Genomic DNA, 26,785 nt, shown 5'->3' with positions numbered 1-26,785 from the left:
TGAACAACCCGGTTATGATTCAACAAATAACTGGAAGTCCCTCTTGGCCAATGAGAGGGTGGGGCCCCTTGTTAAAGTCCCGAAGTCAGCATTTAAGGGAACACTCATCTACTCCTCTAAAGTCGGGGAGGAGTGAATTACATCTTGTGAAGTTATGTTCCCAGCTCCTCACTCGGTCTCGTCCCCAAAATGGTAGGAATGTTGAGTCGGCGACTCGGGCCACTCTCACCCATACAGATCAAAGGACGAGCCCTCACGGGCAGGAGTCCATAACTCACTCAGGATTGAGAATGAGTTGCCTGGTCATCCTAAGAAATAGCAACCTATTAGTTAACTGTGTTACATCTAAAGATTGCCTATTTCGTGGTCCGGTCTTATACAAACTCATTGTATAGGATACCCCCACTCGCATGTCTCCACACGAACAACCTGGATCGAGTCGTTTGTAACTTTTACAGAGTGGGTCGTATCTATAGTGTTGCTAGGATAAGGTAGCCAGCCTTATCCATATACTATAGACCCTTTAGGTTATTCACGGGACATTATCCATTCATATATCAGGGGTATATCAAATATATACCCCGTATATCAACTATATACCCAGTATATATACTGTCCCGATTACATCATAAATAACCTTGGATGTTTAGTTTATTGGATTTTGGACAATGCAAAGCTATGATTCAACAACAAATTTATTGAATAAAACTTTATTAAATAGACATTTGTTTTTACAAAATAAAAACTACGAGTTTAGGGCAACACACCCAACAACGCATCGGCCACACTTTCGGCACCAACTGCTTCTGGACTGTAACACCCCAAGACTTCCCACACACTTTTAGGTCACGTTAACTACCCAACTGTTTAAACTTAACCCCAAAATAAAATAAACAACAAGTGGGAACCTCCCAATTATTCAAATAAGAATAAATAGTTTATCGACCAAAACGTAGGGTCATAACCATCCAAAAACTTAAGCTAAGCAAAAGTAACTACGCAGCCTATGGTCCTCACTCGTCATGTCTCCTCCGTCTCATCATCATGGTCGCAAACAAATCCTTCACCTGAAACAATAATTGCAGAGGGGGGGGGGGTGAGTATATAAATATACTCCGTAAGTAGCCCTCACCAACACACGCAAACATCATGCTCCACAAAATCATGAAAACATTCATAGTCATGCTCTCCATCACATTATGCAGTCAAACATAGGCACACTCCATAACATTAGGCGACAACCACAACCATGAACAAATTAACTACCAACCTCGAATCTCCCTAACATCTCAAGTACCTCTACGCTTATCACAGCTATCCTAGCCCTCCACAGTTAACTTCTTCGAGTAGAGTCGGCCCCTGACCATTTTTACCCAGAGCCCCGAAACTACCGCATCGGCCCTCGATCATTTTTACCCAAGGCCCCGATGACTTCACCATCTATCGGCCCTTGACCATTTTTACCCAAGGCCCCAATAACTTTCCTTCCAAAAGACTCCTCGCATCGACCCTCGAGCATTTTTACCCGAGGCCTCAATACTCAATTAGTGACGTATCAGCCCCCGACCATTTATACCAGAGGCCCTGACACTCACCCATTCACTTTCTCCAAGAATAAAACTCTCGCCAGAGTCTTACTATATACTTTCTTAAGCCATGACCCATGCGGCTTTCAGCTCACCAACACAATTCAGCATGCTTCCACAACATAAACAACATTCCAATGATGAAATGATAAACCAATCATGCTTTCACAATATAACATTTCTTAACAACAGCTCCACTATAAGTTTTGTCACAACAAAGCATAACCAAACAAATTTTAAACAATTAGAGCCCAACACAGTTCACCCAAAACACTTAATATCCAACATCAATATTCAATAAGCATTGCTAGATGTAATAAACACACGAAACACGCCGAACAATTCATGCATATTCAGACAATAACATCCCCACAACAATTCTCAGCAGTTTAGCAAAGCAGAATTTACACCATAACCAAGCCCAAGAGCAAAAGAAACCGAACATAACCAAGCCCAAGAACAAAAGAAACCCATCCCAACTTAAGACAAAACCAACCGCACGGAGCCCGATAAATATAAATTTAATTAGAGTTTAGAGCCCGATAAATATAAATTTAATTAGAGTTTAATTTAAAAGAAAAAAAAATCTCCTGGTTCGAGACTAACTAACCTGAGGGACTCGGGGGGTTACATGGACGTTCAACATGGCTTCTGTTTCCAGCTCCTCCAGTAACGCTTCATCCAAGATCTTTAATACGAGCACTCTTCAGATTCAGCAGGAAATTTCATGGAGTCATGCACCAAGAATTTCACTTCTTGATCTTGTACACGCATTGTGAGTTCGCCCTTGTGGACATCTACTAAAGCTCTCCCAGTTGCGAGGAATGGTCTTCCAAGGATAATAGGTACCTCCTTATCTGCATCATAATCCAAAATAATAAAGTCAGCAGGGAAAATAAATTTATCTACTTGTACGAACACATCTTCAATTTTTCCCTCTGGATGCGTAATGGATCGATCCGCCAGCTACAATGTCACTGTTGTGGGCCTTGCTTCCCCAATGCCCAACTTGTTCTAAATTGATAATGGCATAAGATTGATGCTAGCACCCAGATCACATAAGGCAAGCCCTATCTGTTGTCCCCCAATTGAAACTGGTATGGTGAAACTCCCAGGATCTTTCATCTTTGCAGGAATTTTGCTCGTGAGTATAGTGCTACAAGCCTTAGTCATTGTTATTGTCTCATACTCTCCCAGCATTCTTTTCTTTGTGAGTATTTCTTTCAAGAACCTCACATAATTCGGCATTTGCTCTAGAGCTTCCACCAACGGTATGTTCACGTGCAGTTGCTTCAAGACATCTAAAAACTTCTTGAACATTTTGCTCTTTTTTCTGCAACCGTTTAGCATATGGTGGCGCTGGCCTATATTCTGCTTGAGCATTTATATGCTCTGCCTGTTTTCTTTTCTCGAGCACTATATTCTGTGTAGACCCTGTCTCAGGTGCTCTAACAATTACTGGATTGACTGATTGTTTAGATGTGTTTTGACCATCCTTTGGTTGTCCAGCTGTTTGTTCTAGTGGAGTGGTCACGAGTACTTCTGCTGGCTTACGTCCTGTTCTGACTGGGTTTCTCCATGGTTAACTCGAGTATGTTCCTTGCTCAATGCCGGGGCATCAGATGCACCAGAGGTAATGCTTCCCCACTTCACAAAGTAAGGGTCTTGCATTGTTCCTTACCATCTCTTTTTGGCATTTCTGTGTCGCTGGGTAATGCTCCAATCGGTCTGCTCTTCATATCCGTAACTAACTGGCCTACTTGCAATTCTAGGTTCCTTAATGATGCAGCTTGGCTTTTCACAGTGGCATCATTATTGGCCATGTATTGCTTCATCAACTTTTCCAATGATGCAAATGATCCTTCAAATTGCCTCTGTGCTACCACCTATCCTTGATTTGCAAAACTAGGAGGATAACTTACCTTCTGCTGAAATGTTGGAGCATTGGATGTTCCCGCATCGTGTCCTCCTCGATTGCCACTCCAACTAAAATTAGGGTGATTCCTCCAGCCAGGATTGTACGTGTTCGAATACGGATTATTTCTATTATTCTGCGGGTTCCCCAGATAATAAACTGACTCTGGATTTCCAGGGCAATTGTTGTAATGGTGGTCTCCTTCACAGAAAGAGCAAGAAATTTCTTGAATTTGATTAACATTAGCTAGACCAACTGATGCTCCAGCTAGACTTTGCTACGTCATACTCCTTATTACCAAGCCCGTCAGATTCTCAATCTTTGAATTCAATGCAGTATATGATTCGGACTCAACCAGCCCATTACACGATTTTCCTTGAATAGCTCTGGGATCAGACTATGAGTGATTGTTTGATGATATTCTTTCCAAAATATTAAATGCTTCAGCATAGGGTTTTGCTAGCAAAGCCCCATTTGCAGATGCATCAATCACTAGGCGTGTGGCATCATCCAGTCCTTTGTAATATGTCTCTATCTGTATGCATCTTGGGATCCCATGGTGAGGGCACCTCTGCAATGATCGTTTGAACCGCTCCCAGGATTCACTGATTGATTCCCCAGCAAATTGCTGAAAATTGTTGATCTCATTGTGATACTTAGAATTTTTGTTGGGTGGGAAGTACTTCATCAGGAACTTCTCAACCAAGTCATCCCAACTTGTAATAGATTCTGAAGGAATGGACTCCAACCACGTTCTGGCTTTATCTCTAAGTGAATAAGGAAATAGCTTAAGCCTCAGCATCTTTGCTCAATCCTTCATCCTTGAATGAATTGCAAACTCCCATAAAGAATTTCAGATGCTGATGCGTGTCCTCCGTAGCATGTCCATGAAATTGACCCACTGTCTAAAGTATCTGAAACATCACTAGTTTCAGCTCAAATTTGGAAGCTTCAATTTATGGCTCCGTGATAACTGGGTTGAACTTGTAAAATGTCGGAGCTGCACATACTCTGATTTCGTTGTCGACGTCGTCTGCTAAGAGTACAACGTTGAGAGGGGGCACTGCTACATCAGGATGAGCAGCGACAGGAACCCCGTCTACTATTTCCTCTATTCTCACCTTTGGTCTTAAACGCACATTAGGCGGAGCCGACTGATTTACTCTGTCTATATTGGTTGCCGCTTGTTCTCGCCTCTGCTCTCGTATATTTCTATGGAGGGTGCGCTCTATTTCGTGATCAATAATATATTCGAATCCTTCGTAATCGTTCATGCACCTCGCAAAAACACACAGCAAAAGACAAATGTGAAAATGAGAAAAATCATTTCAACACCGTATCTACAAATATCAATGTTAAAATAAAATCGCAAAAATCCCCGGCAACGGCGCCAAAAACTTGTTGCATCCACACAACTATGTCGACAATGCGTGCAAGTATACACGAATAGTCAATTGTAGTACGTAACGAGATCGTATCGACAAGAATTTTTGGTTTATATTTTAATGATAAAAGCAGATACCAACAATTAAAAACATATACAGAGTTGAGTATGAATATTATCTAGAAGAATTAAAACAAAGGAATAACAAGACGACAGAACGTTGCAAGAGAACACAGTTTCAAGGCTATCGATGCAAGGAAATAGCAGCACACGAAGCGATAATGGGGGATTAAAAGATATAAAGGTGGCGAGGGAGATTCAGCATACTTTAACACGTTATCAACCTATACTTTAGCGTAGCTAACGTTTATTAGTGCCCAGTTTGACTCGATTACCTTCCGAGACACCCCAAACATAAGTAAATACAACTTCTCTTGCTAAATACCCAAGCAATAAATCCAAACTATAGGCATGATTAGGGGACCCCATTCCTAAGTATCCTTATAGCTATAGAAAAACGCTAATCACAAGCAAAACAAATTAGCACCCACAAGCCCTTCCGGGTCAATATTGGAGCTAGCATACACGAAACAGCGGCCATCAGTAATGCGAAGAATTGAGAAATAAATTCAGATTTGCTTAAAAATAAATGTAGCATGCTAGAGATTCGGTCTCAAGTCAGTTACAATGTGTGAGCCTCCCCCGAAATGGGGTTTAGCTCATAATGGGTGAAGAAAACAAAATGGAAAAAGAAGAAATACAACCCATAGTAGAAAATCAGCTAAATGACAGAGAAGAAGAGCAGCCAACGCAAAGCAGCAGACGAGCTTCCCCTTTCTGGCGTCAGCTCTCCTCTCGAAAATGGGTATATTCCCTTCCTTGGTCTTTTCGGCTCTCAAATTTTGTCTTCCTTGGGATCTGCGTGTCCGTCGGCTATGGCAACCTTTCTTTTAAATATCGGGTCCCATTTTTAGGGCACCCGACTGGGGATTGTATGAACATAAGTGAATCCCGTGTTTTTGAATTAACTGTACGGCACCCCTGCCCTGATATCTCTATGCTCCAGCTTTTATATGCTTCGACTTGACAATGCTTTGGCGTTTCCTCTCTGGTTCCGCACTTCTTTCTCTTCTCGGCTCCTCCTTAAAAACATGTGCAAAAGAACCACAAATATGAGAGTTTATGCTGTTTTTGGCCAAAGTTCTTAATACTAAGTATGTTTAGCTATGAGTTTGCAATTAAACACTATTTGTGCTAATTATGACCTAAAACCGACACACTTTGACATTTTAATGCACATGTTCACCTAAATAAACACCAGAATAACTCTCTTTTGAAGAGTTATCACATACACAAGCATATAGTTCCTTGTTCTCCTAAGATTTAAGGATTCACTTAATAGTAGTCCAGTGATCATATCCTTGATTGGATTGATACCTACTGACAGTCCCTACTGTATAGCAAATGTCAGGCCTAGTACACAACATGACATACATCAGGCTGCCTACTGTTGAAGTATGGAGAATGTTGCTGAAGCATAGGGAATGCATCTCTTATCCTCAACTTCTTGAGGTGTCTTAGGACATTGTTTCTTAGACAGAGAGATTCCATGTTCGAATGGTAGTAAACCTTTCTTGGAATTCTGCATCGAATATCTGACAAACATTTTTTCGATATAAAATGCCTGAGATAGAGCTAGCATTTTGTTCTTTTGATTCCTTATCATTTGAATCCCAGAACAAACTGAGCGTCTCCCAAATCTTTCATTTGGAATTCAGTGTCTAGGAGCTTCTTAATGTCAGTTAGAAAACCTACATCATTCCCAATGAATAGTATATCATCCACATACAACACCAAGAAAGCTACAGTGTTGTTGATGAGCATCTTGTATATAAAAGGCTCATCAACATTCTGGTCAAAACCATAAGACTTGATTGCGGTATCAAATCTTATAATCCAAGATCGAGATGCTTGTTTTAATCCATAAATGGATCGTTTAAGCTTGCAAACCTTTTGCTATTGACCTTGCTTAATGAACCCTTCTGGTTGAGACGTATAAATACTCTCTTCAAGATTACCATTTAGAAAAGTAGTCTTGACATCCATTTGCCGAATTTGATAGTCATAAAATGTGGCAATGGACAAGAGTATTCTTATAGACTTTAGCATGACAACCGGGGAGAACGTTTCCTCACAGTCCACCCCTTCCTTTTGGATGTAACCTTTTGCCACGAGTCTAGCCTTAAAGGTCTGTACCTTTCTTTCAACATCTTATTTTCTCTTGTAGATCCACTTACAACCTATAGGTTGGACCACATCAGGTTGATCTACAAGGTCTCCGACAGAATTGAAGTACATAGACACCATTTCATGGTCCATAGCTTTGATCTATTTTGTCCTTATCAACATCTTTCATTTCCTTTTTGTATGTCAATGGATCCTCAATGCCATCATCAGGTATGACCACCTGAGTTTCTATTAAACCCACCTAACGATCAGGTTGTGACACAATCCTCCCACTACGTCGAGGCACTCTCAACTCTTGAGATGGATGTGACTGACGTGATGTACTAGCGCCATCAACAAGTCTTGTTGAAGAGCTAGCTTTATCAACAACTCTTGTCGATGTATTTGTAGCTTCATTGGAAATCTCATTTAACACAACCTTGCTTTGTGGTTTTATGATCTGTAATGTGGTATTCTTCCATGAAGGTAGTGTTTGTCGATATAAACACTTTGTTTTCTTGTGGATCGAAGAAGAGTCCACCTCTTGTTTCTTTGGGGTAAGCTACGAATAGGCACACTTTTGAACAAGATTCCAGTTTCTTCGGGTTTGTCACTAACACATGTGCTGGACATCCCCAAATTCTGAAGTGATGTAAACTAGATTTATGCCCCATCCATAGTTCAAAAGGTGTTTCAGAAACACTTTTTGATGGAACTATATTCAAAATGTATACTGCAGTCTCTACTGCATAACCCAAAAATGAGGCAGGAAATTGAGCATAGCTCATCATAGATCGAACCATGTCTTATAGGGTTCTATTTCTCCTTTCTGATACACCATTCTGTTTAGGTGTACCAAGTGCTGAGAGTTGGGATGTAATTCCATGTTCTATCATATAGTCTTGGAATCTTAAGTCCATATACTCTCCACCTCGATCAGATCGAAGTGTCTTCATCGTCTTACCTAATTGGTTTTCAACTTCAGTCTTGTACTCCTTAAACTTTTCAAACGCTTCAGACTTATGTTGCATTAGGTAGAGATATTCATACCTTGAATAATCATCTATGAAAGAGATGAAATACTCATACCCTCATCTGGCTTTAACATTTATCGGACCACAAAGATCTAAATGTAGTGGTTCCAAGGGTTCTTTGGCTCTGTAACATTTTCCAGTAAAAGGTCTTTTAGTCATCTTACCTTCAAGACAAGATTCACATGGAGGTAAGGAATCATCTTCTAACTTGCTTAGAAGTCCATTCTTAACCAATCTCTCAATCCTATTGAGATTTATGTGACCTAATCTTAAGTGCTTGGAGAAGTTCTTTGCATTTTCTGTTGAGTTTTAGCATTTTTAAACAACTCTATATTTAAAATTACTGTAGTTATGGTTGGTCTTAACACATATAAGTTGTTTTTTAGTTTTGCATAACAAATGTTAACACCATTTTGTGAAATGAACACTTCATTTAATGAAAAGGAATTAACATAACATTGTTCCAGTAGACAAGAAATTGCAATTCACTTCTGTACACAACAGAAGACGATTAGAAACTTGCACTTCAAACATCCAGCCCTATGCCTCAACTCCTTACTTTAATCAGTAACGCTAAAGCTTACATACTCTGCTATAATACTTCAACTGGAGCAAAGAAAGGAAAGCAGCTTAATTTTGTTCACACTCTGGAAGATGTTATTTTCTGCCCAACTCTAACTTCCTTCTAAAAGAAGGTGTCTAAAAAAGGAAGCATAGGTCCCTACCTCAAGCTTAACTTCTCCTAGAGATTTCTTTCTCAAACCCCTGCCATTAGCCTAACCCTTTAACCTTTACATTACCAACTTGGGCTTCTTTAGCCATGGGCTACTAACCCTTCATAATCCTGCATCCTCTTTATGCTTTGGATGCTAGTTATCAGCCGCTCATTTATTGATGCCCTTTTTTTTTCAATAAGACTAAATTAGAGGATTATAAAGATTCATGGTTATATACAAATTAGCTTTAGAATATAAGAACTGAAGGTTCACTTCCCCAAACTTAAAATAATGCATTGTCTTCAATGCAGCTAAGGACGACTAGAATATAAAGCTTCAACACGCCCCAAAACTTAAACGAGGTTGTGAGAAGAAATATTAGATTTCTCGCTAAGAGGATAGGTACAGTAGGTATGGCTAATGTTAAAATCTAAAGGGGTCTATAAGAGGTACAGGCTAGCTATACAAAGATAAAGTCGGTGCTGGATAGATGGCCATTGAAATTTCTCCCTAAGGTCAGCTACTTGGGGCTAGTACTACTATGAGGATGCTAGGGCATGGGCAGGCAAGCATGAACCAGAGAGTGCATAGAAGAAAGTTAGCAAACATTTAAAAGCTCCAGCATCAACAGAAATAACTGTGCACTTGCAGGCTCTAGCATGAAGACTATCCACAAAGGGCAAGGTAAGAGGCAGATGTTGAGGACACAAGATTGCTAAAGCTAGACTAAAAACTAAAGATAATAACATTGGGGGGGGGGGAGGGGGGTTCAGTTGTGAAAGCAAAAAGGAAGGGCACTCCCTTTTCGCGATTCAGGTAGAGCTTTCTTCTATATCTCCTCTCCCTCTGAAAAGTTGCCCATGGGCCGATATTCCTCTTCAGAGCTGCCAGATTGCTCCAGCAAAATATTCAATCTAGCAATGGCAATAGCCAATGTGGATGGGGCCTTCATTTTTAAACGCTCCAACGCTGCAAGGATGCTGACTTTCCTTTTCTTTGCTTGTTGGGCGAATGCAGATTGCGCCTCCTCTGTATGTGTCAGCTGCTTTTGGATCTTTACAAATTGTGCCATCATTTCATTGATGGCCGTTGTCGGTAGAGTTCCACGTCTGGTTGGGTCTTGGAGCATCAAACGCTCCAGCGTAGTTTTGTCAATCACCAGTTTGTCCATAATTGGCTCCTCATCCTCCAAGACAAGAACATCTCGGCGCGAGCATAACTCGGTGATGAGGCTAGGGAATAAAGGGTGGCCCGTTTTATTTTGAAGCGCACTGATCGATCTCTTTATGGATGAGCTGCCCCACATCGATTGAGCGTCCTTCCAAAATGCACACCAACAACAGGACTCTGTCCTTTGTAACAAACGAGTCATGTGTGGTAGGCATGACTCGGCTCTTAACAAAGTAGAGCCAAACGTTGGCCTCTATCATGAGCTGGCCAGACTTAAGAGAGTGGACGCCTTTGTTAGTTCTCTGCCAAGAGTCGCTTTCAACCCCTACCAGTTGTAAGGCGTGGTCTAGCTCACGGATGGAGGGCTTATGGACTTGCTCATTAAAATCTGCGTGTGGGCTATTGGGAAGCTTCAAAATCTTGTTGATGCACTCTGGTGACCAGTTCAGCTTGACCCTCACACAACTGTGCGGCTCATCCGATCTGGATCAAAGTTTGAGTAAAACTCTCGAACTAGCACAGGAATGATACAACTTTGGAGGCGCCCGGTTGATTGATCTCTGTTTTTTTTAATAACATCATTCCATCCAAGGGGGCGCACAGAAATGCTCTCACTGTATCCTCTTCGCTCCTTCCTAGCTTGATGAATGGCGGCATTTCCTCCGACTTAAATCCTTTCTCCACATACAGATCCCTGGCTTTGATAGCCCTGTAGTTGGACCTAGTTGTTGTGTCCACAAACCGCTAGAAGGTCGCTTGGTACGAGGGCACTATGTTGATCTTTTTGACGGAGTTGAACGGCGGCAACACCTGCAAAAGAGAGGGAGTACCACTACGCCGCTTCCTTTCGGATGGGGAAGCGGACTATACCGATTTCTTTTTCGTGGGTGGGGATGGAGATACGCTCAGGGCCTTCAATTTCTTTGCAGGGTTGGGGCTAGGTAATAAAAAAGATGGGCGCTCACTCTTTTGAGTTCGCAAAGCAGGGCCAGAGGTAGAGCTGCCTTTGGGCACTACCGAAGGGTGGATTTCTTCAACTATGATGGGAGCGAAGGAGTTAGAGATGGGTGTTGGGTCGGCGGAGTTGGTTGTGAGCGCTGTTTGGGTTAAAGATGGGGGCAGATTTTTTAGAGAGGAGGGCAATTTAGTAGTCGGAGCGGCGGGAATGGCGGTTGATTTTATGGGGTTGAGCACGGGAGGGTTTTCGACAAGATGAGGGGGGATGCTCTAATCGGGCTTGTGTGAGAGAAGCTTTGGGGTCAGGGGGACGTACTTGAAGGTTAGCAACATGATGGATAATATACATACATGCGTAGCGGAGGTGAGCAAGAATCGAAATAACAATCTAGATGCATAATACAACCTAGGATTAAACATGCATGATCATACATTATGATGCTTAGAGATAAGTAGAGAAAAATACAAACCTTTGTAGCTTTTCAAAAATCTTCAAATAGCTCCAATGAAGGACCACCAAGAGATCTTCCTAGCTATTCTCAAGGCTTGGAATAGAGTGGTGAGACTTTTTTTAGAGAAGGAAAAATTTAGAGAAAAGTGGAGCTAAAAAGAGTTATGTAAGCTTTTTTTTTTTTTTGAAAAAAAAGCCAAAGGTTCCAAGCCCTTTAATGTTTGAATAATGGCCTTCTTAAATAAGCAAATTATATGCAACTCTTGCATGTCAAAGTTCACCAAAAGCTTACAACACATATTCCACTTATGCATGGCATGGCTAAGTGTCAAAATGCATGTCTAAGTTCACCAAAACTTTACAACACACATTCCACTCATGCATGGCATGGCTAAGTGTCAAAATGCATGTCTAAGTTCACCAAAAGCTTACAACACACATTCCACTTATGCATGCATGGCTAAGTGTCAAAACGTGGATTTTTGAGATTATTTAAATGTTCCACTCAACAAGTTAGTGGAATTTTCCACCAACTTGGTTAAAAACATTATTTTAATCTACTTTAGTCAACCTTTGACTATCTCTGGTCAAAGTCAACTATTTGACTTTTTCCAAAATCCGATGTTTGATGAAATCCATGCCTCCGATTATGAATCCACATTCATAATTTTAATATTTAAATCCTATTTAAATATTTTGTCCAAATTTCTCAAATTGATATCATATATCAATTACTTAATCATATCTCATATGATTAACATAATTCGTACGATTCGAATTATTCCTTCAAAATATTCCAAGTTTATTCCTATATGAGCTAGCTAGGGGATCTTATGGACCTACAGATTATGAGCTCCAACGATCCGAGATTAACCGGTTAAACTCTTTAACCTAGTTAACCAACATTCGTTAACTACCGGGTCACTCCACTAAAGCCCGTAGCTGCACTCTCTTCACTGTAGATATATTATGTCCATTTGATATAACCATGATCGGTAAGTCGACCCTTCACAAGTTGTTCGTAATTACAGCTAGGTCAAAATACCGCTTTACCCATGTAATTACCTCTTCTTTCTTAAGTCCCATTGATCCTCTAATGAACAATGATTTGTAGTCCAACTATAAAATCAAAAATCCTCTCAAACCTTTTGATGAGGGTGGTGCCTATTGTTCAAGACTTGGATTCAGCCCTTAAGAGAACAACCTTTCTACTATCCTAAAATTGGGTAGAAGTGAATTCCTTCTTGCACCCTATGTCCCTAGCTATCTACCGGGCCTTACCCCTGAAATGGGAGGCTTATTGAGCCAGCGCTGTTGAGCCGCTCTCACCCATGCAGATCTAAGGGTAATCCCGAGTAAACAGAAGTTCATAATTAGCTCAGGATTAAGATCGAGTTACCTAGGCCATCAAAGTCGAGATAGTCAGTTTCAAACAGTAAAAGGTGTTATAAAGTAAAAGTGACTATCTCATGGTCCGGTCTTATGCAAACTCTTTGCACGGGACACCCCCACTCGCATGTCTTCACATGAACGAATTAGGATCACATCGTTTGTACTAGCTACAAAGTGGGCCGCATCCATAGTGTCCCCAGAATAAGGCGCCCAACCTTATTCCTATACTATAGACCATTTAGACTGTTAACTCAAACTTGATCCATATTTATGTCTCTTACATAGAGTTTGAGTCTCAGTTAATAGTCTAGGATCCTTTATTTTATTGGATTTAGATCTAGTAAGAACATTTTATTGGATCAATAACTACTTATTGATTAAAACCTTCAATAACAACTTTATTGAAAGATAAAAGTATATCTGGCATTTTCAAACTATGAGTTTCAGGACATAAAACCCAACACAACAGACAAAGGCGGCGGCGGAAGTTCTGAATCAGCAGGGCCTGCTCGGAGTTGATGGGAGTTTGTTGTGCTGAACTTCACTTGTCTGAAGCGTAAGGTGGCAGAATCATTTCACAGGCTTCTTAAAACTCTAGCTAGACCCGTCGCTAGCAAAGAGCTGCATCACCAACGCCCTCTTCCTGTTTGCCTTGTGCTTGATCCGGGGCATGTGGGGTTAGGGTTCTCTTTGATCGCAAGGAGAGAGGAAGGAATTTGGGGAAGCTTAAGGATGAAGAGGAGACGATTATAGAACGAAGTTGGGGGAAGGTGTTGTGGGCGTGGGTCTTAAAAAGGAAAATAGATTTAGCATTAATAGAAAAATCTCCCCCACAATTTTATTTCCCAATTTTTAAAATCCCTCATAAAATCATTAACTCCCCAGATCTTTTCAATCCTCTTTATCTTCCCCAAAATTGTAATAATAACTAACCTCTCTCCTCAATTTAATTAGCTGAATTTTGCTTTAATATCACCCTGCATGTATGCCACGCTTCAACGCTCTTTCTTCATCAGCGATATCACTCCCATCATATTGCTACCCACCTTTGCTTGTAAACCACTATCTGCCTCATTGAAACCTTATCCCTTTGCAAAATAAAATTAACTAAATTCAATTGCAAGAATTAAAAGCAAAAAAACGAAGTATCGAGAAACTTAAAATTAAAGTGTGGGAGCAATAAAATGATCTGCCATTGAATCCTGCTCCGTTTATTCCTTCATTGATCATCCTCAATCTACTGGGAAGTGGTGAGATCCGACAACTCTCATCACGTTCTCGCCATAGATTGCTTCAACCTTTGACCGTTTACTATGAATTTTCTTCCTGAATCAATTTCCTGCACCTTAATAGCTCCATGAGGGAATACGTATGAAACCAAAAATGAGCCTGGCCATCTGGACTTGAGCTTTCCTGGTAAGGGCTTCAATCTCGAATTGTAGAGCAACACTTACTGGCCTTTTTCAAAATGTTGTGGCTGGATTCGTGCGTCATGTCATCGCTTTGTCTTTTCCTTATATATTTTTGCATTTTTCGTACACATCTCGCCTAAACTCCTTGAGCTCCAGCAATTGCAAGCGACATAAGTCCCCTGCTACAGCATGATCTAAATTAACTTCTTGAGGGCCCAAAATGCCTTATGCTCCAGCTTCGATGGGAGGTGGCATGGTTTCCTAAAGATCGGTTTGTAAGGAGAAGTATCCAGAGGTGTTATAAACGCTGCACGGTAGGCCCATAAAGCATCATCTAGCTTCATTGCCTAATCTCTCCTGTTAGTGCTGACTACCTTATAAAAAATACTCTTTATCTCTCTATTGGATATCCTAGCTTGCCCATTCGATTGGGGATGGTAAGATATGGATACCTTGTGTCTAATGTTGTATTTGGCCAGGAGCGATGCTACAGCTTTGTTAATAAAGTGGGAGCCTTCGTCACTGATCACGACTTTGGGAGTGTCAAATCTTATTAATATGTTCTTATGTAAGAACTTGGTAACCACCTTTGCATCAATGCTAGGGCAAGCTACTGTCTCAACCATTTTGGCACGTAGTCAACTACTAAAAAAATGAAAAGATGTCCATTGGAAGGAGGGAAGGGTCCCATAAAATCCATGCCCCAGACATCGAAGAGCTCCACCTCTAGGATGTATGTGAGCTGCATTTCTGATCTCTTGGAAATGTTTCCAACCCTCTGACATGCGTTACAGTGCTGGACTAACTTGTATGCATCCTTGAAGATCGTGTGCCAAAAGTATCCGCTTTGGAAGACTTGTGCAGTGCATTGCCCTCCAAAGTGCCCACTATAAGGTGCATAATGGAATTTGGTTAACACTTGGTCTGCTTCAGCATTGGCAATACACTTCCTTATCATCTTATCTTGGAAAATCCTATAAAGGAATGGATCATCCCAAAGATAGAATTTGCTCTCATGCAGAAACTTCTTCAGCTGTTGTTTGTTCAGATCTGATGGTAATATCCCACTAGCGATGTAGTTAGCCATATCAACAAACCATGGCTCATCCTCCTCCTCATTCAAAACCTTGATTGTTAATAATTGCTCATCCGGAAATGTTCATCTAATTTCTGTTTCTTCATTGGAGCTTCCTATATCCGTCAACCTAGATAAGTGGTCAGAAACCAAATTTTTCGTTCCCTTTTTGTCCTTGATCTATATATCCAACTCTTGCAACAACAAAATCCAGCAAATCAACCGTGGTTTGGTGTCCTTCTTTGTCAGCAAATATTTCAATGCTGCGAACACCACTATTAATAACTTCTTTTCCGTTGTGGTGTAATTTATCTATGCTTTTATCAGAGTTTTGCTGGCATAATAGATCGGATGCAACAACTTTCCTCTGCGTTGAGCAAGGACTGCTCCTACAACATAGTCGCTAGCATCGCACATCAATTCAAAAGGATGCGTCCAATCTTATGTGGTTATTATCGGCCCATGGGTGAGAGCATATTTTAGCGTGATGAAAGCCTGCAAACAATCAGATGTGAAGTTAAACTCTTTATCATTCTCAAGAAAAAAACAAAGAGGTTTAAAGATTTTCGAAAAATCCTTGATAAATCTACGATAGATCCCGGCGTACCCCAAGAAAATTTGAGTGCCTTTGACATTCATAGGTGAGGGCAACTTCTCTATTAGCTCGATCTTCGCCTTGTCCACTTTGATGCCCTTGCTGGAGACCCTGTGCCCTAGCACAATTCCCTCTTCTACCATGAAGTGGCACTTCTCCCAATTCAAAACTAAATTTGTTCATTCACATCTTTGCAACACCTTCATCAGATTTTCCAAGCACACTGTAAATGACTTTCCAAACACCAAAAAATCTTCCATGAACATTTCGACCACTGATTCCACCAAGTCAAAGAGGATGGCCATCATGTAGCTTTGGAAGGTGGCTGGGGCATTGCAAAGCCCGAATGGCATTTGTCTGAAGGCAAGTGTTCCATAGGGGCATGTAAATGTCGTCTTCTGCTGATCTTGAGGGGATATTGTAATCTGATTATACCCATTGTATCCATCTAAAAGTAGTATTCCTGGCCTGCTAGCCTATCTAGCATTTCTCGTGGTCCTTCTTGGTGGCTTTGTTCAGCTTGCGGTAGTACATGCATATGCGCCACCCCCTCATTGTCCTAGTGGGGATCAACTAATATTCTTTACATTTTCAACTATAGTCATGCCTCCTTTCTTAGGCACACACTGCACCGGACTTACCCACTCACTGTCTGAAATGGGGTATATGATGTCTGCATCTAACCACTTGACAATCTCCTTCTTCGCTACTTCCTTCATTGTTGGGTTAAGCCGACGCTGGGGCTCGATGGAGTTCTTGCTTTCTTCCTCCAACACGATCTTATGCATACAAAATATTTCTCGGGATGGTCTCGGGTGAGATCACTCCGATAAATGTAAAAGTGCTTTAATGCTCGAGGTACCACGAGAAAGAAATCATCCCGAAAGTGAAACCCGCGCCAAAAACTTCAAATCCCTAACCAATTTCACCCGAAATCAAAAAAGAGCTCACCTCCCACCACCTCAAACCACTATTTACAGAAATCAGTCAATATAACAGAGAATCCACGTTTGTTAAACCCTAAAAGCTACTTCTCATGTTTACGATGGGAAACAACAAATCAACCAAGGCAAACAACAGTTCAACGTATAAATTAATAGAAATCCCTTACTAAAAGAATAAAATTGGGGAAATTTTTTACATCGATTTCACCGATGAGACGCGAAAAGCCAAGATTTTGAGACACACAACTGAAGGACATGTGGGTTTTAAGCATGAACAAAATGGGAAGAAAGAAACCGAATAAGAAGAAGAAAAACGAGAAATTGACTCAAATGGCCTAGCAAAGTTTTCACTTTGTTCAAATAACATACTCCTCGAAAATTGTTTTTCTAACCCAAAACAGCTTTTTTCTGATATGTCAGTACAGATGAAAATACAAAATTGTCCTTAATATAATTAAAAAACTTAAGTTCGAAATAGAAAAACTAGACTAAATCTCGAGTGAGATCGAAGCCAACTCACCCGAATTTTGTGAAATTCAACCGAAATTGTTGGTTAATGGACAATTTTTTTATAACTTAGGAGATCTTATACAATTTAAATTAATATATACTAATTGTCAACATAAACTTATCTATGTCTGGGTAGTGTGAATGTTAAGCAAAGCCACATTTTTGTTACTTGAAGCACATAGAATATCAATATATTATAAAAGTTGACTTCATCCGAAATACATCACAAAATATAGAAACTCGCCCGTGAATCAATTATTTCGGGCAAATTTTACAACTCGGGCGAGTTTTCTTGGAACTCGTCCGAGTTTTCCATTAATCTCTGACAAGTTTTCTTCAAACTCGCCCGAGTTTTACTTGAATCTTGGGCGAGTTTGTATGAATCTCGAGTGAGATTTATGAATTTTGGGCGATATTTATGCAATTCCGAGTGAGATTCAAGGCCAGTGATAATTTAATTTCAACGACTCCAAACTTTAAAAAAAAATCAAGGAGTCCAGATTTATGCGGATTGAAATCCAAGATTTAGTTTTGTTTTGATTTTAACAAATAGTAGACTCTCTGACTTCGTCAGAACAGTACACCAGTTTCCATTTTTTGTAACACTGAATCTCTCTTTCATTGTTATAACAAAAACTCAAGAAATTTGAAACAAAGCAATAAAAAAATATAAAGGTGAAAGAAATAGGAAACAAAACGAAAGGGTATTTTGTATTTCCAAAATTGAATGCCAAAACGACTTTCACATAGAAGAAGAGCTTTCGGTGTTTCAAGCGCTTTTGGTGTTCAAGAAAATAGAGGAGAAATGTGGAAAATGGGGATGAAAAACCAAAAAGGAGAAGAAGAGAAAGAGGCGGAAACCGGGAGGGAGAAATTTTTTTGACTTCAGAGTACAAATGCAATTTCAATTATTTTTAAATTAATTAAAATAATCAATAGATTAGAAAAAAAAAACAATTTTGGAGGGATGGATTAATTGAGCAAAATGAAAACCAACTGAGTCATTTGGGGGAAATTGACACAAATGACCCAGCAAAGTTTTTACTTTGCTCAAATAACCTACCCCTCAAAAATTGTTTTTCCTAACCACAAACAGCTTTTTATGACAATTCGGTGGAAGTAAATGTACTAAATTACCCCTCATTTTATATTCATTACAGCATTAAAGAAGCCCCAGACCTCGGGCAAGTTCAAAGAAAACTCGCCCAAATTTTTCTCAGAATTTGTTCACAGACGAGTTTTTTTACTTTAGGTATCTCAAATAAGTTTAAAATTGAATTTATAATTTTAATTGTCATTCTCACTAGTAAACTAACATCTGGCCCAGTGGCTTCAGACCCCACTTTTTTTTAATTGAACCTCAGCACAAGCAGATATCAACATGATATACAAAAGCATATATATATCGAAAACGTTACCTAAAAAACAACCCAAGTCATGGAAACTCGTCCGTGAACCGATGTTTTCGGGTGAATTTCATAACTCGGGTGAGTTCGAACGCCCGAGTTTTGGCCTCTCATTTTGGCCCTTGGATAATTTATCGAGAAACTTTCTCGAGCGAGATCATGCCCGAGAAATAAGACAGAAGTCTTGCCCGAGTTTAAGCCTCTTATATATATATATAGAGCAAGTACCAAAAATGTACTTTTTATAGATTGATTCTTATGCGCCAATGTGGAGCTTCTTATTATAGAAAAAACGACCCATAAAATATACCATGGTCCGGTAAAAAGGGATAAAACATAAAAGAAAAAAAGGCAAATATCAAAAATCAAAGTAGGAATTAAAAATTTATTCGTTGGAACACGATTCAAATGTATATACCACCATGAAGATAACACTCTAAGTCAAATTCGGGGTGACATTGAAATTTCGAAAGCACATACACAAGTTCCAAACTAAATTAGGAGTGGTGTTGGTAGAGTGGGATGATAACTGAATGAACAAGTCACTAAGTTAGGTAATGCTCCCACTATCGCTAAGGGTCAGCCCTCAACGAACCAAAATTTTCTCTTCGCCTCAATTTCTTGGGGAGATTCCCCTCTTCAATGGTTGTTGTATGATTTTTGCCATTTTTCCTCTCATTCTCTTCGTGGCCCTCGTCGTCCACTTTCTTGACTGTTTTGTGTTCTTTTTATGTATATGCCTTTAGGGTTTGGTGCTTCACTCTTTATACCATTCAAACTTGCTCTCACTACTGCTCCAATATTACTTGGCGCATATGCACTTATAAAAAACTATTGGTACAATGTTTCAACAAAAACCTAACAATTTCTCTTAATATGCATGAACCTCACAGAACATTATAAGTTCTAGAAATATTTTGTTTACACTAACTTATTTCATAAAAACACTTCTTTTCTTTGGAAGATAATGGGCTAAAATAGAGAAATAAATAGCTCTTTCAAAGAGTTATCAGAGCCCTCGAGCAGAGGTGGAGGCAAAATTGGCCACCTCCAACGACAAAGTCGAGTAGACCTTACTGAGGTCTCGACATTGGAAGAGGTGAGGTTGAAACTCCTATGCCTTACTGATTGAGTAAACCTTATTGAGAACTTGGTCGGGGCATATGTAATAATGACCACCTCAACCAAATCGACACGCATAGAAGCAGAGGCACACCTATGGATAAGACTTGATGAACCAGAGAAGGAGATGCCTGAGACCACAAATCAGGGCCCAAGCGTAGCCTTGGATTTGAGAAAGTCGAGCAAACCTCAAGCCTCGACACCAAGTGGCCAAGACGACCCCCGAACCTCAGAGTCCAATAGGCCGACCGACCTTGAGTTTTGAGAAAGGACGAACCTTGGGGTAATAATGAAGCTAAGTCGACCACTTGAGTCCCTAGGCCAGAACGAGGACGGGCATTGCTTAGAAAATGGAAGGCCTAAAGGCTTGGGGACATTTTATAAACAAAATCTATGCCCAAAACGTGACTTGAGGAGGTTACAAGGGCATCATGCAATTCAAACCAAGGTGCGTGAGCTTGAGGCCTAAAGCGTCCAACTCGACTTGTCATGCATCAAGTCTAACACTATGATCTCAATGCACCGAACTCGTGAAAAAAAAATGTGAAAAGTTGTGCCAGCGCTTGAGGCAAGAGGCAAGAAGCCTGCGCGCCTCGGGTCACGCATTAGACCTTGATATTAAAATAAAAAGCCACTCAGCGGATCTGATACCCTTAAAATAAATTGAAAATTGAATATAACAAGTTTTGTGTATCTGCACTAAAATCCTTGGACCAAAGGCCTCCCTCTTTCTTTTATATATATGTCATAAAAATACATATATAAATATATACAGGTTCTAATGCCCAAGCTTAAGATCAATTAGAGGCATGTGTTGATGTCCGAGGTCATGTATATATGTACATGTGATGTTTCTACATAGCAGTATCAAATTACCTCCTCAAATTTTCAGAAAACCAAAGTTATGAAAGCGATATGAGTCGAGTCGTCTGTGTCAAATTGCGAACCACCCAACAAGATCAGACTTGAGCTGACCCAAACTCGGTCGAGCCGATCCATCCCAAACCGACCCAAGGAGACTCTTTAGAGGAGAGATCCTAGACGCAAGGTATGCTCTTACAACTCTACTCTTGTTACTCTCAAGGGTGTTCAACGAAACTCAAGAAATATTTTATGTAATTTAACAAAAATAAAATAAAAATCACTTAGGATTTAGGAAGTTAATCCAAACATATTCTAAATTTCACTAAATTATTTTAATAATAAGAATAATGACTTGTTGAAATAAAATTAACTTCAATATTGGATTTTTGCAATATCGTTATTGTTTCCTAATGGTATATATCGACCATAATTCAATGTTAAGATAAGCAAAGGATTTAAACGGGGTGAAAACCATGAAACGAAAAGAAAGATGAACTTTTTTTTTTTTTTGTCTTTTTTTGGGCATATTAGAGATATGGCCAATGTAAGGGTAATTGAATGTTGTAGAATAAAAGAAAATAGTTTTCAGCAGTTTAGAAATGCTGTTGTTCCCAGAAAGAGGAGGTAATTTATATCAACATTACTTTACTTGCTGAAAACCAACTTTTCTATTATCTACAATATAACAAACTGTTGAAGAAAATTTGGGATTTAACCCATTTTATTTCATCCCCATCCCCTCCTCCACTTTCTCCCTTTGGAAGGATATATAAAACTTCCTGATTTACCATTGAAAACCTTCTCGTCTCTTCTCTTCTCTTCTTCTCTTTTTATTCTTTCTTTCTTCATCAGAAGCTTGTGTTTTATATGTATGCATTTGCAGCTTCGACTCGAGCCCAGATGCTGATGTAACCACCACTTTCACCTTTCTTCTTTCCAAGTCGAATGAATGACTCAACTCATCTCGTCTCGGCCTCACATGAGGTTGAGGTCCCTTTCATTCTCGACCACAGACGAGACTGTAGTATCAGAGGCAGTGTCGTCTATACTCAAGTTCAAAACTTCCCCGCAGAGGGAGGAGCTCTCGTCTTCACCATTGATGGATGATGTCGTCGACCTATCCGTGATTGTACTTGCTGTGGCAGGAGAAGGAGAGGCATCCAGTTCTTCAACAGGCTGCTGGAGGCTCCAGTACATAATGCTGGCAGTTAATGTCAGGATCATTTTTGGATTCACCTGCCAGCCACAACATAAAAGAAAACACAAATAAATGGCCATTTCAGCCGAAACGGAAACGCCTGCTACTTACGACCTTCAACCAAGTATTCGACCCTTATTGAATAAGAACCAACCCACCCATCCACATTTTAATCAAATCAAAGTTGGATCTAACCTCTATTATGTCATCAGGTAACAAGAAAATGGAGCACCCCAACTTTCGTGCAACGCTGATAATATATGTAGCATTTAACCTCTTTTCGTCGTCTGTTGTTCAGAGCAGAAACAGAAACAGAGTAAGGAATCACACACAGAGTAATTATTCTTTAATATTAAGGAGAACACATGTAACAATGAAATATACCAGTTTCACCCTTGGTAACAAGGTTCCAGTTCACCACTCTAGGCTCCACAGCACTCAGAAGATCAAGGAAGAATATTCCATTGGACAAACTCTTATCCTGAAGAGAGAAATGTCCAAATCACAAACAAAATCCCACATATTATTCACTTTTGAATGAAATAAAAAGTGATGTGTTTCAGTTTCTTTATACCCGAAAACTGTCGATTTGAGAAGATCTTCCAGTGCCCTTCACTTTGGAGTTTGCCCACTTTAGGATGTCGCCATCTGTCATCTCTTTTCCGTGGGAGAAAGATCTTAGATTCTTTAAAAGTTGAAGAATATTGAACCTCATTAACTGCCACAGGAAAGCTGAATGCACCGCAACAAAATATTATCAAAAAGAAGCAGTAGAATGAAGGAATAAGGAAACGATATTTTATGTTTCGGAACATCAAAATTCCAATGGGAGAGAATATGATTACCAAGGATGAGCTTCTTGTTTCCTTGTACAATATCATTTCCAGCCACATTAACCAATGAAAATTTCAGCTGCTTCCCAATCCGAACCACTTGATTGCAATTTTCAACTTTTTTAAAAGGCATCTTGATAGGAGGTTTCGATGCATGCTTCCAGTTAACTGACCCTGGAGAAACTTTGTCGACCACTTCTAAAAGTACCCATCTGCATAGCATAATATTGTAAAACCATATTATTAGCAAGAGAAAGCAGCAGTAACTAACACAATTTTGTAGACTTTTTTCTCCAACTCTAAACTGGCGGATTAGCCCCCATGACATGGCTTACCCATTTCTGACATCCTCAAATACATTGTTAACAAAAGAAGCAATCCCAAGACTGTTAATCCAGAGCCGAAAGCATCTTTCTTCTCTACAAGTTAGCACATCATCCGTCATCATCTCCGCATATGATACCTTCTTTCCATCTATTGATAAACCACTCCTGCACGAAAAATTCAACAAACCTTCTCATCAAATTTGTAGCAAATATACAAGGGGATGGGATGGGGTTGTCAAAATTATATCTAGTTATTGTTTTGTCGAGCCCGGGCGAAAAAGCACAAGGTTCATTGAGGTAAAGCTCAAAATATATAGAATATAAATCAATGAACACAAAAATGCAAATTACTTTATCTTTGATCATTATATGCAAAAATGAAACCCAAGTTCCAAGGGAGAGAGAGAAAATGACGAAGAAACAAAGACTTGGCTTTTTTTCTCTTTCATTACATCTTATATTCTATATAATACATGTTATGCTTTATATAAAAAATCATTTAATTATTTGTTTAAAAAAACAAAAAGTAACAGTAATCACCATATTCTTCTAAATTCTATCAAGTAACATCTATAGATGTCTGGATCTTAGAGAAAGTAATAAAGGAAATAAAATCCTGGGAGCAGCCAAACATTGAATGAAATATAAAAGATACTAAAACTTTACCGTTGGTGAAATATTTGTGCCATAAAAGCAAGATTCAAATTGGATGAACCCTCGACAATATCTTTTGGAGTCAAGTATCGTTTGCAATCCATTCGTTCGGCATGATCAAGTACAAGTTTCGCCCTTTCATTACGATCCTTAGTAGCCAATGTGGATGGATTACAGAATTCAGGGGCAAGAACATTTAGCAGGTAAGCATAAGCCTCTCCATCCTGCATGCATATGATACCAAAAAAACGTTTAAAGGGACTAATTCAGGAAGATAGGTAAGTGAAGAGCATGGGAAAACTAAGATACCAATCACTAGATTACATACGATTCCAAGTTTTCATATCTATAAAAAATAAAACTGTAACGAAAAAAAATTTAAGAAATAGGAGGCTAGAAAATAATTGAAACTGAGAATAATTCCATTATTTCAGTTCCAACTCTCAGCTACTTTCTTAGGGTGTGTTTGGAAGTGATTTTGACATGCATTTTGCCATTGCCAAAATCACTTCTATTTCCATAGATCATATTTGGCAAATTAAAAAATTGACTTTAGGAAACCATAAAATCACTTAAAATTGATTTTTAAGGCATCACTTGGATGGTGATTTTGGAAAATCAATTATTCTTAAATCTCTTTTTTCAAAATCACTCCTTCCACCATCACTCCCAAACACACCCTCCCTTTGACACCCTTTGACAGTTTTAAGAAGTTACTCACGTTCATGGACAAAACCAAAGTATAAAACTACTCCCCTCAATGGCAATGCATATCCGAACTAGTGATATGAGCAGAGCAGCCTAACTACCTTCAGATCAGATGAGAAATTTGAAACAGTTTTCTTGTATCCTGCTTTCTGAAGGTGGAAATTCATCCATTTTAACAGAATCTTCTCTGGAGGTAAATTCATAAGCTCCTCGATATCCTGGAAAGCAAAGCAAACGGCAAACTGTGAGCCTCCAGCACTGATAATTAGGTTTTTACAGTTCACAAGACAAATTTATTACCCCGCCATCCTGAATCAATTCCAAAAGTTGGGGTGTCTTCCTCAGGTTAAGATCAGCCAATAGTTGGATCTGTAGTTTCCATAGCAAGCGAATGAGCAAAACAAGACAAGAGTCATTTAAATAACTTCTGGACCATTAGCTCAAACAATTTTTCATATGTAATGAAGAAACCTTTATAAGTTGCGAAATCAATCCCAAGATCAGATGCGGCTGCAAAAGATGAACTTTCCGTCAAACTTTTTTGGCAAGCATAATACACAAAAGACTAATAAATAGAGGTGCATAATACACCAGAAGACTAATAAATAAAGTTGATAGGCATATAACGTACTCTTCCTTCTACCAAGTCCTGTTCACCAATATTAACCACTGTGCAGCCAATGGCTTTGGCAGAGTTGAGGCAAAGAGTATGGTTTTCATTCCTTTCCCATGGGTTGAGAACTCTTTTCATATTGATAGTTCGTTCGTCTATCGTCCCAGGTACAGCAACATTGATAAGTTTACTGCATGGTCATGGAAATACGTCAGTGCCACTGCAAGAGAATGTCAGCTTCTTTTTAAGTTAGAAAACAGAGCAAGGCAATCCCTACAGAAATACCAGAGAAGAACTCCGTCTTTTGCGAGATCAAACAAATCATTTGAATTTGGGTCTAATGGGAGATAGTTCTTTAGAAATGGATCATCTCGAAGAAAGCCATTGATGTGAGCGACATAGAGTGATTTTTCAGATTCACTGATTGTATGAAGAAGGGTGGTTGTGCTGGCCTTGAGAAATGATGAAGAGTTGTTTGCACCACCCACTTTTTCTGCTGATCGGCCATGCACATCTAAATATGCCTGCATAGTTCACATAATCAACATTAGCTTCGAAATAAATTCTGAAATTTCTTCTTGGATCCGACTAAAATCAAATACAAATCCCCCTCACTTCTAACTTGAGAACAACAAAAATATGAACAAAATTACAACCATTCAAATACTCGTTTCAAAAAATAAAAATAAAATAGACGTGAGCAGAATTGACTTGCCCTGAGAAAGGATTCAAAATCAATCTCATTGCTCAACTGAGGATCTGACTCGCTCAAGATTCCCATGATCTCCTCTTCGCTGTGCAATTCCTTGAACGCCTTTAATTTCACCATTATATGCGGCAAATCTCGGGTTGTCAGTTTGCCATTATGATTCTTTGCTGATGTAAACTAAAACAAATCGTGCATTTAGTCAATGAACATCAAAGGAACATATTCGACGGCAATTGATCGAATATCAAGAAGAATGAGACGGAAAATTCACGAATACTTACTCTTGATTTGAGGCTTCGAAGCTGAACTTGAGTGAACTGACTATGTAGCCATTGGTCAGAAACTAAAACACCTTCAAAGCTTGACATCTCCACAGATCTTAAATGTGGAGACTAACAACCCTGCAGAAGAAACTTCAAATCAAAAAGGTAATCGGACTCGGAGGCACCTTTACGAGAACCATCAACAATTTCTCAATAAGAATAGAAAAAGAAATCAAACCCATTGCAAACAACACGAAACTTGACAATTTTCTCAAAGCGCAAACAGAAGATACAAAAAATAGAGTTGCGCATTGCGGGATGAATAAATCAACCAAACCACCAAAATCAGAACCAGAATCATAACAACGACAAGTCATGACATTCATATTCAACATATTTCTGATAAGAAACACGACGAAAGAATCCAAGTTGATGAAGAAAACACAAAATCGGAGAAGACCCAGAATTGCGTACCGAGGAAGGACCAAAATTGGTAGTGAAAATGGTTGTGGGGGGAATACTTTTGACGTACCAAGAAAAGTTTCAACTAGAAGAGAGAGAGAGAGAAGGGATCAAAATTCCTTGGTGGGAGAGGAATCAGGAATGAAAGGGAGTCATTTGGAGGCGCGAAGAACCCATTCCTGAACACAGGATTGACGATATCTTCTGGCGCCTCTCGAGAATGGGCATAGGGAATTGGGTATGTTTGGAAACTCGCTGTT

The 26,785-nt window shown here is 39.5% G+C and overlaps 1 protein-coding gene, 1 non-coding gene and 1 pseudogene across 4 annotated transcripts; 1 reads left to right on the top strand and 2 right to left on the bottom strand.

The window, feature by feature from the left end:
- Positions 1-568: 568 nt before the first annotated feature.
- On the bottom strand, positions 569-11,635 carry LOC148208602 (uncharacterized; annotated as a pseudogene). The gene is made up of 2 exons (XR_015788510.1): positions 2,197-11,635; positions 569-1,067 (listed from the first exon to the last, which is right to left on the bottom strand). The product of XR_015788510.1 is annotated as an uncharacterized LOC148208602 (transcript).
- Positions 4,053-4,158, top strand: LOC148208603 (small nucleolar RNA R71). Its single transcript, XR_015788592.1, has one exon. It is a non-coding gene; the product is annotated as a small nucleolar RNA R71 (small nucleolar RNA).
- Positions 11,636-21,236: 9,601 nt separating the features above from the next.
- On the bottom strand, positions 21,237-26,785 carry LOC111025022 (fimbrin-1). Of its 2 annotated transcripts, none has more exons than XM_022302877.2 (15): positions 26,538-26,785; positions 26,082-26,201; positions 25,807-25,977; positions 25,377-25,615; positions 25,110-25,281; positions 24,950-24,988; positions 24,779-24,847; positions 24,580-24,696; positions 23,783-23,994; positions 23,126-23,281; positions 22,803-23,002; positions 22,532-22,689; positions 22,342-22,438; positions 22,153-22,244; positions 21,237-21,995 (listed from the first exon to the last, which is right to left on the bottom strand). In XM_022302877.2, exons 2-15 carry the CDS (start codon positions 26,166-26,168, stop codon positions 21,735-21,737), a joined length of 2,070 nt encoding a protein of 689 aa, XP_022158569.1. In that variant the 5' UTR covers positions 26,169-26,201; positions 26,538-26,785; the 3' UTR covers positions 21,237-21,734. The 2 variants fall into 2 exon arrangements, with proteins under 2 accessions (XP_022158569.1, XP_087975002.1); XM_088118876.1 differs by having other exon boundaries at positions 26,596-26,785.

The sequence above is a fragment of the Momordica charantia genome, assembly GCF_013281855.1.
Source record: "Momordica charantia cultivar OHB3-1 chromosome 10 unlocalized genomic scaffold, Mcharantia_2.0 BLBB01000010.1, whole genome shotgun sequence".
Lineage (NCBI taxonomy): Eukaryota > Viridiplantae > Streptophyta > Magnoliopsida > Cucurbitales > Cucurbitaceae > Momordica > Momordica charantia.
The sequence above is the reverse complement of the archived record's forward strand: the minus strand, read 5'-3'. Positions and strand labels throughout refer to the sequence as shown.